This window comes from Vigna angularis, chromosome 4, assembly GCF_016808095.1.
Source record: "Vigna angularis cultivar LongXiaoDou No.4 chromosome 4, ASM1680809v1, whole genome shotgun sequence".
NCBI classification, from domain to species: domain Eukaryota; kingdom Viridiplantae; phylum Streptophyta; class Magnoliopsida; order Fabales; family Fabaceae; genus Vigna; species Vigna angularis.
In genome coordinates, this window is record NC_068973.1 from 32,958,548 (window position 1) to 32,972,831 (window position 14,284).

The window sequence follows — 14,284 nt, forward strand, 5'->3', positions numbered from 1 at the left end:
ATAATTTTGTTAATTGTAGAGTACAGGTATCCAAACAGAGTACTTGCTTTGTAGTGAGGTTTAATTTTTCCAAATACAGTTTGTTGAGGAGGAACTGTGATGATTAAGAAATTGAGTGGGTTCTGAATAGGACTTAAGTATGCTAAAAAATTGAAGGTCCTAATTCTCCTTTCAACAAAACTTAGGTGCACTGCATGGGAAGCTTGCTAAACCTGTGATGCCTCTCTGCTGTGATCCTAATGTGCAAAGTTTAGGCTCCTCTTTTTTATTCTTTTTCCTCCTCTCTCTGGATCAATTCCTATCCTTTAGGTTGTTTGCTTCATTTAAGTAAAAGCATAATGGGTTCTTCTAACTTCATTCATTTCTCTATTACTGTTGGATTGCTCATCATTGCTAACTAATGGTAGTCGCTCTCGTGATAATTTTCGTATGAATAATCAGAATGAAAAATAATATGAATTACACTTGTATGTATTCTAAATTACTTTCCTCCCCCTATATTGGATTGATATTTGTCTTCAACAAAATTATTCTTACTAAAGGAGTTAGAATGTAATTATGAATCCGAAAGTATTTAGTGGAGCTACTGAAAATAGGCAACAAAAATAATGAATTGTTTTGGTTTTCTAAAATTACAAGTATTTTGATAAAACTAAAATATTAGATAGATAGAAGGAATACTTTAGTTGATTGAATACCGTTACTTTCAAGATTATTCTGGCCATTGGAACCCAACATTTACAACAAACTAAAATTATCTTAAAAGACTTGGGAAGGCTTGAAAGTTAGCTATTCAAAGCTGTGTTGTGTATTTTGACTTCCTCCTCTTTTTTATCTGCTTATCGACTGCATGTCACTTTGATTACTTGAGGAATGAAGTTTTGCATCACTTGCAGGTTCATCTTCACAACAAAGAGAATCACTACCATCGTCGCCACGAGAGACAACTCCATTTGACAGTGATTCTTCAAGTGGATCCTCACCCTACGAAGATTTTCATGAATAGAAATGTTGTCATATGAAGGATTTCTTACTTGTCTGCTGAGCACGACGCTTAATTCTTAAAGTACTCACTATACAAGAGCGTGAGAGAGGATATATCTATTAAGAAGAAGTTGGGTTGAAAGCTAGACATCTTGTCCAAGGCCGATTGGAATGGAAAGTGAACTTTGGACTCGATATACTGTTGTGTATTTTCTGTGGCAAACCCAAGTCATCGGTGAAAAAGAGCCTCGCTTTCATCTTCTATGCAACATCAATCGCACATCTAACATTTCTATTCGTGTCCACAACTTCAGTGACCGGTGAGGACCCTTTTCTTCATCTCTTGCGTTGTTTTCGGGTTGTATATTCCTGTAGCTTCTGTTCAATGTGCAATTTTTGGCTTCTTAATTTATTAGCAAATAGGAGCTTTAGAGGTTGACATCATTATGTACATACATTTGATTATATTTTGAAAAATAGAATAAAAGCAATATCTTCCTTTACACATTTTAGAATTCAAAGGATTAAGGCCTCTGTAGAAAGTACCGAGCAGCAGGATGATATCAAACCGATACAAAGAAGGCATTACCTTTCTGCTATCTTAATGCTTTTGGTCACGTTCTATTTGTTTCTAAATGTAAAACAATTTCTGAAAAACGCAGTTCAAATGAGGGATCTTATAAGATGCAAAAGCAACATCCTGAGATGCATTATATGTTATTTTCTCAAAAATTAATTGTGAATAAAGTATAAAATTTTAATATAGACTTTTTATTTCTAAAATTCGCTGAAATTACAATTTACAACTCAACGGAAACCATGTACCGCAAGTTGCATTCCTTGAATTAGATGAACTTGAAGAACTCAAGGAGGCCACGGCGTTGTCGCTTCACCCAAACGCCGCCATAGCTACTGTCTTTATAAACAACGAAAAAGAAAAATGGACAAAGAAGCGTCGATTTCAATCTTGATTTTGTTGGAGATTATAGAATAAAAGTCAATTCACCGTAAAGAAAAGGTTGCTCTTCCGATTGTGACCTGCAAATTGTGACCTTTGAAAAACTTGTGATTTCTTTTAAAATTTTGTTTTATGTTTGAAAATATGCTGCAGACAGAAAAGTGGGAATTTAACAGAAGAATTTCGAAACGCAATGAAATATGAATAAACGCAATATATCAACCAAAAAGCTTAAATATCTCGATAAAAAAAGAAAATAAGAAATCATAAATAAAGAAGTCATAAATATCGTTCACTTTCTATATAGAATGTTTTATAATAATATTAAATATTAGAAAAAAATAAAACTTTTTTAAATATTTCCTTTGTTATCTAGTAAATGTTATCTTAAGTATTCTATGCACTAACTAAAAAAATAACTAGTAAATAGATAAAAAAAATAACCATTTTACAAAATTAAATGTAACATTGTTAATTTATTTATAGTATTTTTGTCAAGTATAAATATTATTAGGGATACAAATGGAAAAAATAATTAATATTACATTAAAAATGACCTTTATTTTGAAATCTGTGTTCTCTTATTACAAAAGACAGATAATGGGAGGAAGAGAGTAATAGTTTTGTAAAAGTAGTTAAATATACTAGTTCTCCTGTAACACCTATAAGCCCTATAAATTCAGTTTCGGAACTTAACACATACTGTGGCAACAATTAGTTTTAAATAACTTAAACAAGGGTTAATTGACTTGAAATTCTAACAACTTTATTTTAACATAACTATACATGGTATATATTATTAGATACGCAGATGACAGCAGTGGCAATATTGATAACATGTGTCTGGAAGAACATTGAGAAGACGATGATTAATATTTATTTTATATGTATATGTACATCTGGAACAAGTCTATCTGTGCTAATTATAACATTCAAATGGTCTCACCAAGAGTCGACATCACAAACCTAAACTTGCCTGAAGGTCCTAATTAGCACACCGCTGCGTTGACGTTCAAATACCCATTCTTGAGTGGCAGACCATATCACCGAAATTTCATCTCTAAAATCAGGGTTGCAGAGCTTTGATCTCAATGAAATTATTATAGTCAGGAGCATGTAGAGAGCAATTTTATTAACACAGGCCTGACTAATGAATATTTTATTATATAAACACTGAAGGAAAATCACATTATAACATATACACAAACAATGTTTGGCACCTATACCAGCATCAATGTCACAGACTACCCAATGTTAGGCCGGAATAGCAGAGCTTCTTGACATTTGCTAATCCGTAATCATTTCAGTTTCCCCTTTCCGAGGGCTACAATTAGTCATAACCCCGAACTTCCTAATTATTTCTGGTATGTATCACTGCTTCTAGATCTCATCAACAATATACTACAGAGGGACCATTATATAAAACCCCCCAACGTAATGAATCACTTAGTACCTTCTAATCAAAGTTTCCTGGAATGTCAATGTCTGTATCTGAAGGATTAGAAAGTTCAACCAGAGGTTCCTGAAGATCAAAATGAACCTCATAAGAAATTGCTACTGAAATGCATGTTATGAGTAATATAAAAAACTCGTGTATTTACAAATGTATAATTGGCTCCATTTTATAACTTTCATTGGTAAAGTGGGGCTCCATTTGAACTCAGATGAAGTCGCCCTTACAATTGTGTAGGGTTGTGAATACCTGTTCAGTGTCATTCCTTGAAGAATGAACAAGTCCTACTAATGGCGGAGCATTCGTAAAGTGGTCTGCAGTTTCAGGCAATTCCTGAGCAAGAAATCACCCCAATACCCATTAAGACAAGCATCATAGGAATTCATTATATGCTTTCATTTTCTCAATACCTATATATATGTGTGTGTAATATAGAGAGATATTTAAAACTACCTCATCACTAGGGTTTACTGCATGACCACTAGAGCCATCACCTGTGTTGGACTTGGACGGATCTTCAGAACTACCCTGCATACCCCATGAAAAGTTCATAAAAAGGAAAAAAAATGTGTACTGTCGAAAATGAATTTGCAATATGTAAAAGATTCTACTTGCTCATCATGGATGCCGGACAATTCTCTTTCAATAACAGAAGTAGGCTTGACATCAATAGGAATATCCTGAAAATTCCACGCACGTTGATGAGTAAACCACCAATGTACATATAGTAGAACTGCAATGCAACTGAAAGGAAGATATATGCACCGCAAAGACTTTCAGGTAAGGCTGTTGAAACGAATTACTGTCGTAAAACCAATCAAAACAACCTAATTCAAACTAATAAGTTGGTTTTTCACCCTTATTGGGGATTAGGTTGTTTTGAAACTATTGAAAAACAAAATGGATCTGCTTCTGGTTAGAAATAATTTTAACCCAAATATTCATATTCAGCTATACAGTGTTGAGTAATAAATATTTTACAAAAAAAGCAAGGTCGCTTTTAGAAATTTTACAAATTTGAATTGTTGTACATTAAATTTTATATTCTTCAAATATTTTATTCAGATAAATCACTTTAAATGTATTAAACTTAAATTTTTAATTTGGATAGGTAACTTAATTTCTAGTATGTGTAGAAAAATTAAAAATATTTAAATAACTGAAATTTCAATATAAAATATTAACTAATTTTAAACATTTAATGACAAAAGCTAATATGTAATAGTATTTATTAATTAAAAATAAAAATATGACACTTTTGAAATAGATAAAAAAGAAGAGAGAAGGGAGAGGAGAGAAGATAGAGTGAAGAGAGGACAAATGAGAGAGATCGGAGAAAGGAAAAAAAAGAGAGAAAAAGAAAGAGAATCAGTGGAGAGCGGAGGAAAGAACGTAGAAGAGAGGGGACAGAAACAGAGGAGATAAGCGAATGAAAATACATAGATGTGAGATAAAAGACAAGTGTAACATTTCCAATTCTAACTATTTTAATAGAATTTAAATTCTATAATTTTTAAATAATTAAAATTAAAATAATTCCACATTTTAAAAATGTTCTTCAAAAAATTATCAGGCAAACAACATATTTCACTCAGCATTTTAAATTCTTTAAAATAATTACTAACTCCATCAAGATAAGGGAATTTATTATCATGTCAACTGTTTACACTATTGATTGGAATCAGAAATCTTTAACTGGTAAGTTTCATGAAGATACCTTATCCAATGGGGTTTTGACCGGGTGATCTTTGACTTTGTTACTAAGGGAGTGTGACTGAATCGTAATTTAGAGCATCTGTAACTTGACTAACGACTAAGATATTACGTTATCCTCCACCTACTTGTACCTTTTTTTTTTATCTCTAGTGAATTTAATTTTCCCATCACAAAATATTTACCAAGAAAAAACTTCGATATTTCACACCCAATAACAGATCCATGAGTGAAACATTTCATTTGGAACTGATAATTAAAAATATAAGTAAAATCGATCTCCTTTGCATTTACAATCAGAGAATAAATTGGAAGAAAATTAAGCTCTGTCTTACATACCAGATCACTTTGCTCAACAACAGAAAGATTTCTTCCTCCCTTGCTGAGATCTCTGAGTGTGCCCTGTCAGAGTTGAGAAGTGGATTCAGGGAAATGAAGATATTTGTAAAGTGCAAACAGTTAATGAAATTGATGATGCAGTTCATGAGAAGGAACAAAGAGAATGCAAGGAAAGAGAAAAAAATACATATTCTGTCCAGCGGATGTCATGTGGTCAGAAACATGCCACTGAGGCAAAAGGCTATATTGACCATAAAGCTCCGGCTAGTTCTTATACCATTGGGACCGTAGTCCACAACATGAACAATAAAATGGTGCTATAGAAATCCAGAACAGTTTCCATATCATTATGGACAAAAATATTATAATCAGATTTTGATAATTCTACTTTAAACTTATATGGCCATTCTGAACACAACACGATAGTATCATTTCATCCATGTAGCTAGCTGACTTCATTTAGAGGAAAGCAATTTTGTCGTTGTACTTAAAATAAAGTACAGATGTTCAAGTTCACACCAAGCATTTGATCACAACCAAACTTAACCTTGTTTGCCCACATAAGGCCGCATGCATTACATAAAGTCCTTGGTCCAGCTGGCCCCCGACGCATTGCAGGAGTATTATTTTCAGTGACACCACAATGGTGACATCTGCGTCTAGAAGACATGAAAAAGCAAGGAGCGTGAATAATTAATGTTTACGAAAATGGAATAAAAATACACACGCAAAGAACCACAACACTGATAAAATAATATATATATATATATATATATATATATATATATATATATATATATATATATATATATATATATATATATATATATATGTGTGTGTGTGTGTGTGTGTGTGTAGGAAACTCAAGCTTTAAAACTCACACAGATTCAGAATGAGAAGTGCCATCTTGAGCAGAACTCCGGGCAGAATCCCAGTTAGATGAACCTGGGCTTTCTTTCAAGGATGCAAACTGCCCATTCTTCCTATGCATCCTAACAAGAGCAAAAGACAACAAAAACAGAACACAAAAAAATTATAAATATAAAAGAACACATTAAACTTCAGAAACAACCTGATATTATTATCACAACCAAGTCAATTTTCATTGGAAAAAAGGTCATCTCATAATTTAGGTGAAATGGGTGCAATTGAAATTTTATTTACCTCTGTGCCACCTCTTTTCTCACAGTATACCTAATTTTCTTGTCAAAACATCTTTCCTTTCGTTTCTCGCGGAATCTGACCAAGGATGCTATTCTTCGTGAAAGGTTCGAAAGCTTCGGAGTATCACCCATACCCTAGAGAATTTAGTAAAGTACTCAAATGAAAGCCTAAAATGATATCAAGCTGATCTCGTTAAGTAGATATATATACATTACCCTGTTACTTTGATCAAATGGTAGTTCAACAGCAGGCACACCTGCGTGCACATCACGTCCTCCCAAAAGCAGCAAGACGGCTTGAACCTGCAATGTAAAATTTGGTCACCAAGCATTTCTCTTAGCCATTCTTTCGAAGAGTTGAACAGTACATTGGTTTAATTTAATTTAAATGCCGGTTTCGATCTCCCATCAATTGTTTGAAATGATCAGAAATTTGAACCAGTCTACAATAGTTAGCTTAACAATTACTATCAGTTGTTAGATTAGCTCTAATATCAATTGACAAGCACCTATTTGGAGAATTCATCCTCAAAATCTAACAACTAAGAAGTGAGAACTAAATACTAAATTTTCCACCATATGAAACTTATGCACCCCATATACATTACTCAAGTTGCTATCATTAGTTGACTCGGAATACGGACACTACTTAGGCTTAAGACTCAAGAGGACTATGAATAAAATATATTCTTTTATTGGTTAAAATTCATTTGAGACTCACTAAACACTTCACCGAACTCTAACTGGACACGCATCATTTAGTGAGATAAATGACCTCATCCCATAATATTTTAGAAGGGGGTTTAATTTATTTTATAAGGCCTCTGTGATATTATCTTAAAATTTCAAATCCTTAAAAGTATCCCCGATAGGAACTCAATTTATTTTGGTAATTACAGTTTATAACTCACTACATTCTACTTAAGAAAAATTGCAGTACTATATCGTTTGGCTGATGCAATTAAGTCTAGGTACAATGCAATACCCAAAATGGTGAAGCCTAAGCTAGAGGCTAAATTTATACCGTTCCCAATACTAAGCTTAAGCCTTTCCAAACTGCTTATCCTTCAATAGATTAATACTAACAGATTGTAAACAATCCAACTCTGCAGCACATTTCTAATTCACCCATGCTTTATAAATCTTTCTTTAATCATGACAAAAACCAAGACATAGCCCACACATCCCCCTTACAGCAAAATACATACCATTAATTACATAAAATTATATCGTTGATGGAATTTTACTTGATTCTGTGTCTACGGTTTCATTATCTCTGCTTTGAAAGAAATTCTATAGGAATATTGCCAATCCGAAAACCACTGAGCATGTAATTTTATTTAACCTTTGTGTTATTTACTTTTTCTTTACAATCCTAACATTTACCAAAACTCCCCGCTCCTCAATTTGTTAAATTTACCAAAAAACCTACATGACCCAAACCAATCGCAATGAATTGTGTCAACAAAACGACGAACCATAGCATAATAAAAAAAAAGCTTTGAAGCTTGAGAACATTCCAAGAAATTTATATATATATATATATATATATATATATATATATATATATATATATACGTATGTATATATGTATATATGTATATGTATATATGTATGTCTATGTATATTATTTATATAAATAGAATCACCTTCTGAGGAGTGACTGCGGGAAAGACATAAACCTCACCCTCGAAAGAAAGAGTGAGCTCGCTAGTTCTGGAAGGCATAGCAGGCAGCGGTTCTTGGTAGGCACTGGCAGCATTAGCAACGACGTTCACTGAAGTAACATGCGCATCCTCCAACTCATCCATAGCATCATCATCAGCGGCGTCACTGTCACCGTCGTCGCCGACGGGTATCGCAGGGTGCTGGAACTGCAGAGGCTGCGGATTGAGTGACGCCATCGATTCCCCCACGTGTCGGACAGCAGAAACCCTAATTTGTGAAGCGGTGGAGCATGGTTTACGTGAGGGAAATTGAGTTAGGAAGAAGGACAGAAAAATGGAGAGAGCAAAGATCTGGAGAGAGAGAGACAGAGAGAGGAGAAGAAAGGGCGTGTTTGGTGAAAGGCACGCACTGAAAAGGAGAGTGAAATTTGGTTTGACGGCGTCAGCGTGTGTGGTGTTGTTGTTATTGTTTGTTGAAGAGAGTAAGTATATAAGAAAAGATGAAATGAAAGTTGTAGTTAGTTATCCGTTGTGGGAAGGCGTACGGTTGTAGGGTGTAGGTACTTCTTCTCGAGTTAACGGTTCGCAGAGCAGTGTAGCTCCCATCTCACGTCACCTCTACTCATTCATAGACAATAGGTTAGGCACTTAATAATTGCTCAAATAATACGCCAAAATAAGTTAGTTACACATTTATTAACAAATAACATTTTTTAAGCTTTATTTTTGTTCATATGTTAAATTTTAAGAAAATTAACTAAAAGAAAAAGACTTGTTAATTTTTTCATATTAAATTTATTAACTATACCTTGACAAAAATCTGTGTTTGAGATTCCAAAAGAAGGCATTAAAAGAGTGTAGAATGTTGTGATTTTTTTAGCAGTGAATATGAGTGATGATGTAACGTGAGATGGTGTGGTCTGAGCATTATTGGAAGTGGGAAACAACCATTTATAGATAGTTCGTGGAATCAATATTATGATGTTGGATCGGAATCTGCTTTGTGGTTCGTTGGTCTCTTCGATTCTCTTCGCGTCATTTTCTTCATTCAAAAACATACATTATTGAATATATATATATATATATATATGTATAAACCTTTTTTATATGTAAAGATTTATTGAATGTAAAAATATCATTATTCTTACTTCTGATATGATTTTTGCATATGTGAAACACACCACGCCCTACCACCACCTAACATCTTAGGATATTATTTTTGTACATCCGAAGATGTAATCATATAGAATGTAGAAACATAGGAACATGCTAATAAGAAAATTAAGAGATCATTATATCCATAAATGAACTTTTTCCCAACAAAAAATAGTGTAGTTTATTCTATTAATAGTGTGCATCACTTTACCAAGCATTTTGTCGGTATAGTGTAGAAAGTAAAGCATATTTTGTTTGGACTTTGGACAATCCAGCAGAGAAAGTGCAAACTCTCTTAACAAAATCTTTCTATTAGTTTGAAAAAGACACTACATATTTAAGTCTCATGTAGTGAATGCATCTATGTATAAGTTTCCTAATAAAAGTACTTTTAAATAAATAAAATATATTACTAATTTAAGTTTTCTTTTTTGGACGCAAGTTTACAGCAGAAAATAAGTTCAAAGTTTTTCTTAAAAGCTTTTTAATTCTTTATACTGAAGACTGTACTAATGTTTTTGGGTCCTCTGTGTATCGTTAAATTACCCATTTAAATGCATGATTTAAACCAAAAAATGCATCAATAGGTTGATTACTATCATTGTCTATTTATAGAATTTCATACTAACCTATAATTGTTTAATTTATTGGTATATATGAAAAATAATATAATATATACCTTTGAAATATTAGTTCTTTTGATTATATATCATTGCTATATATTATTTTATTATAATTAATCACACAGATAATTAAAATAATATATGGTAATTGAAAGAATTAAAATAATTTATGGTAATTATTTCATACATAATTAACTTGTGTTAATTGGCAAATTTATAAATGAAGACTTAATTTATTACTATGTTCATTTTAATTTTTCTTTTCCCTTCAAGAAATATAACTATTTATGGATAGATAGATTAATTTCGCAAACCTTGCACCAAGTACACTCATTTTTTTTTCTGAGAGAAAAATATAAGACCATAAGAAAATTTGAAGCCTTTATGAAATTTTCGGGCTTAATATATTTAATTGATTTGAGCCTAAAAAATGAAAAAAAAAAGAACATATATTTTTCAGTAAGTTTTTCAATAAGGAAGGAATATGAACTATATTACGCCTTCCCCTGTTATGCACTGCCACACATTAACATAATAATGACTACAAAATAGATGCAGTGACGACTTGAATTATAATAACTTAGGTCAACGTTAACAAAAGTATTCAAAAGTGAAGGCCTAATCATTTACTTTTAAAAGTAATTAGATTCAAAAATTAATATTTGAAACCAAAATTTGATATATTTACAAGGTTAAAAATATACTTAATGATTATGATAGGTATATGACCATGTGAGTTGGATCACTACTAGTCTACAGTAGAACTCAAAAGTATTTGAATAAAAAATACATTCAATGATAGTTTTTTTTTCACGTTGTTATTAATAATAATTTAATACTTTTAAAATTATAAAAATAATTCCTGATTGGTTCACATTATAAGACTTCTACACTCATAAAACATCTATGTTAAATTCAAATTATTTACCATCCAAATTTAAAAATTAGAGACTAAAGTCAAGTTCTAAAATATTTATAACAAATAAAACTTGTTTAAGTTTTAAAAAACTGATAAAAATATAATATATCTTCACTTTGAACCAGCCGGTGTTTAATCCCAAAAAAATTCATCACATGTCGCAATTAAACTTTTAGCTTTTATTTCAGACTAATTTTAGAAGGAAAAATAATACACATATACCTTCATTTTATATATTTTTTAAAAGACTTACTTTTTTCTCTTTCCTATAACTTTTGTTCTCACTGATGTACTACAAATGTTAGATCAATATTTTAATTTTCATGAATTATTTTTCTCTTAAAAGTCCTTATAATTTTAGTCCTTACTAATGAAAAAGTTTAAGCCACATAATCATGTACATCAAAAGAAACAAATCAGAAAGCAAAAGTAATTTTGAGTTGTTTGAAATTCATAAACCATAATGACTGAATGAAATTACAAAATCGTAATTAAATTAGTGAACATATGATACACTTAGACTTTTCATTTAATTTAGTTTTAATAGACTCAAGCAGGAATATGATCCTGAAAAATTCAACGTCGAATGATTTATTAAAGGACTTCGATAAGTTGACAACGCAAATTTGAATATTTTGACAACAATACGTGTCAGCGTTGTATTGGGTCATTTTGAATATTTTTTTGGTTTAATAGGTTCAGAGGTCCCTATATTTGTGGGTTCGTTTCAATTGGGTCCTCCAATTTTGAAAGTGATCAATTTGGTCCCTAATTTAACAAAATTGAGTCAATAATACCCTTTCCGTTAAATATAATGGACGACGTTAACTTTTTAAACATGTGGCATGTTGAGGCATCCTTTTATTTGCAGGTGACACAGTTTTATTTGAAGGATGCTTCAACATACCACATGTTTAAAAAGTTAATGACGTCCATTGCATTTAACGGAAAGAGTATTATTGACTCAATTTTGTTAAATTAGGGACCAAATTGATCACTTTCAAAATTGGAGGACCCAATTGAAACGAACCCACAAATATAGGAACCTCCGAACCTATTAAACCTATTTTTTTTTAAAGAAATCTGATTTTGAAAAAGGGATCAAGGTTCCCGATCTCATTATTTCGAAAGCACCCTTCTTCGTTCAACACTCTCTCCCCTCTCTCAATTTTAGGATTTTCATGAGTTTTATTTGAACTTCTCTCTCTCCATTTTGTGCATTTCTCTCTCGACGTTCAACAATCTCTCTTGACGCTCAGCAATCTCCGTCATCGCTGGCCCCATTCGAAGTCTCTCTTTCTCTATCGAGTTTGTGATTTCGCCGATCTACGTTCACTGATCTTCGTCGTTGGTTTCTTCAAAGTGTCTCCTTCGGTGTCGATTGTGTCGAAGTTCTGAGCTTTTTTTGTGCAATGGGTTCGTCCGCTGACATAGGTTCTTCGAACAAAGTATGTACTTTCTTCCTTTTCCATATTCGTATTTTGGGGTTGGGCTTTTGCTTTTTGCTTTTATTGATCATTTTGGTGGTTTTTGTTGGTTATTTGTAACCAAAAATATTATTTTTTTTGCAGTTTGTTCGTCATTCATTGAGAGGTGAGGTCCTGCACCATTGACATAGGACAAATGCACTTGTAATCGATTACTGGGACCATGTAATCGCTTACCAGGGACAAATTCCCCTTTTGTACTGAAAGTTGACAAGAACTACCCAAGCCTGACTTAAGCACTCCCCAAGGTTATTTTGGAGTCCTTTTGACTGTGTTTTGAAGGTTATCTGGATGGATCATTACTGGAATACTTCAAGTTGGAATACTTCAATATTAAACAAATAAAAAAGGAATAATGAAGGGTATTGAGTAATGAAAAATTATAACAATATTAAAAACCACATACATTAATAGGAAAACTTAACAACAGTTCATCAAACCACAAGTTTTGAAATTAAAAAGTACATAACAGTATTAGAAAACATACATAACAGTTCATCATACATTGGTGCACTAAACAACTCCTTACCATTAAACTCACTCAGCCATCTAAAATAACAAACATGAAACAATACCTTGAAATGAAACTCATTTATGAAGCTTAGAAAAACGTTATTTTGGGGAAATTAATTTCACCTAGTACAGTGGTCTAAATATTAGGAGTTAGCAGTCATTCGAAAGCTCTTTGAGTCTAGATTCCAACAAAACAAGAATCAAGTCGTTTGGAGTTCGGTAGAGAAAGTTAAGAACAAAACAAGTAGCAAAGGTCAGAAAAACAGAGTTGGGGAGTGTTGTTCATCAAGGGGTCTTGTAATCGATTATCAGAGGAAAAAGGGTCATTTGTACAGAAACTTCAACTGTACTCCCCAGCTAGATGAACACTACTCCCCATGCTCTATTTTTGTTGAATTTTTCATTTTTTGAGATGGGTGAGTGATTTCAATGTTATTGGATGTGCTCCCTGCACCAATAATGAGGTTAGGTCATTTATTTCTTAAAAAAAAATGTCCATTTAGGTGGTTTTCTCCAACTGAGGTGAGGTGCATGACCATTGTTGTAACACCCCTTCTCGGAGTCACATAGTAAAATTTTTCATTTTATTAATTAAGAAATATGTCATCTAATGTTGTTATAATGCACAAATTTTAAAAGGCATTTTCAATAAATAATAGATTTGTCAACAAGAGGGAAAGATATACGTATAAGATAACATGCTGTCAACTTTGACCTTTGCTGACTATTTTAATCATAACTTTTTCCACAGACCTCCAAATGATATGATTTTTTTTTATTAGAAAGTAGACTCAAAACTCTATCCAATGTCTACTAATTTATAATTTTTGGACATCTGAGTAGGTGCAGTTAGTTTCTTAAAGTTAACGTTTTATATATTTCTACCACCTCTGACCTTTGCTGATTGTTTTGCTTATAACTTTATCCACCGAACTCCAAATGAGTTGATTCTTGTTTTGTTGGAATGTAGACTCAAAGATCTTTTAAATGATTATTAACTCATAATTTTTAGACCACTTTAGTAGATGCAGTTAATTTCCCAAAAACAACGTTTTTCTAAGCTTCCTAAATGAGTTTACTTTCACGTTATTGTCTCATCTTTCTTATATTATTCTAATTTATTTTATTTCTTTATAAAATGCCAATAATTCAAGGTAAATAGTAGTATAATTAAGGTGTAATGTGATTCTACTAGCACAAGCCAAACACTTATATGGACTTCACCTACATTGGTTTAAAAACCTATATGAACTATTTTGTCCACAATTGAGTGGGGTAAATTGTTTTGATGCACTTGACACCTATTTGAA

General features: G+C 32.2%; 2 protein-coding genes across 9 annotated transcripts in view; one reads left to right on the forward strand and one right to left on the reverse strand.

Moving 5' to 3' along the window:
* LOC108330752 (protein SABRE) overlaps positions 1–1,489 on the forward strand; it is a 28,301-nt gene extending 26,812 nt beyond the window's left edge. For all 6 annotated transcript variants that reach the window (XM_017565281.2, XM_052875853.1, XM_052875854.1 and 3 more), the window contains one exon: positions 897–1,489. In XM_017565281.2, coding sequence (XP_017420770.2) covers positions 897–1,006 — 110 coding nt within the window. In that variant the 3' untranslated portion in view covers positions 1,007–1,489. The remainder of the gene's footprint in view (positions 1–896) is intronic.
* Positions 1,490–3,086: 1,597 nt separating this feature from the next.
* Positions 3,087–8,840, reverse strand: LOC108329920 (GATA transcription factor 24). Of its 3 annotated transcripts, none has more exons than XM_052875856.1 (10): positions 8,260–8,840; positions 6,827–6,913; positions 6,612–6,724; positions 6,329–6,439; positions 5,995–6,106; positions 5,448–5,510; positions 4,007–4,075; positions 3,849–3,923; positions 3,645–3,728; positions 3,087–3,464 (listed from the first exon to the last, which is right to left on the reverse strand). In XM_052875856.1, exons 1-10 carry the CDS (start codon positions 8,512–8,514, stop codon positions 3,399–3,401), a joined length of 1,035 nt encoding a protein of 344 aa, XP_052731816.1. In that variant the 5' UTR covers positions 8,515–8,840; the 3' UTR covers positions 3,087–3,398. The 3 variants fall into 3 exon arrangements, with proteins under 3 accessions (XP_052731816.1, XP_017419794.1, XP_052731817.1); XM_017564305.2 differs by having other exon boundaries at positions 6,612–6,745; positions 8,260–8,837; XM_052875857.1 differs by having other exon boundaries at positions 6,612–6,745; positions 8,298–8,523.
* Between the last annotated feature and the right edge of the window lie 5,444 nt (positions 8,841–14,284).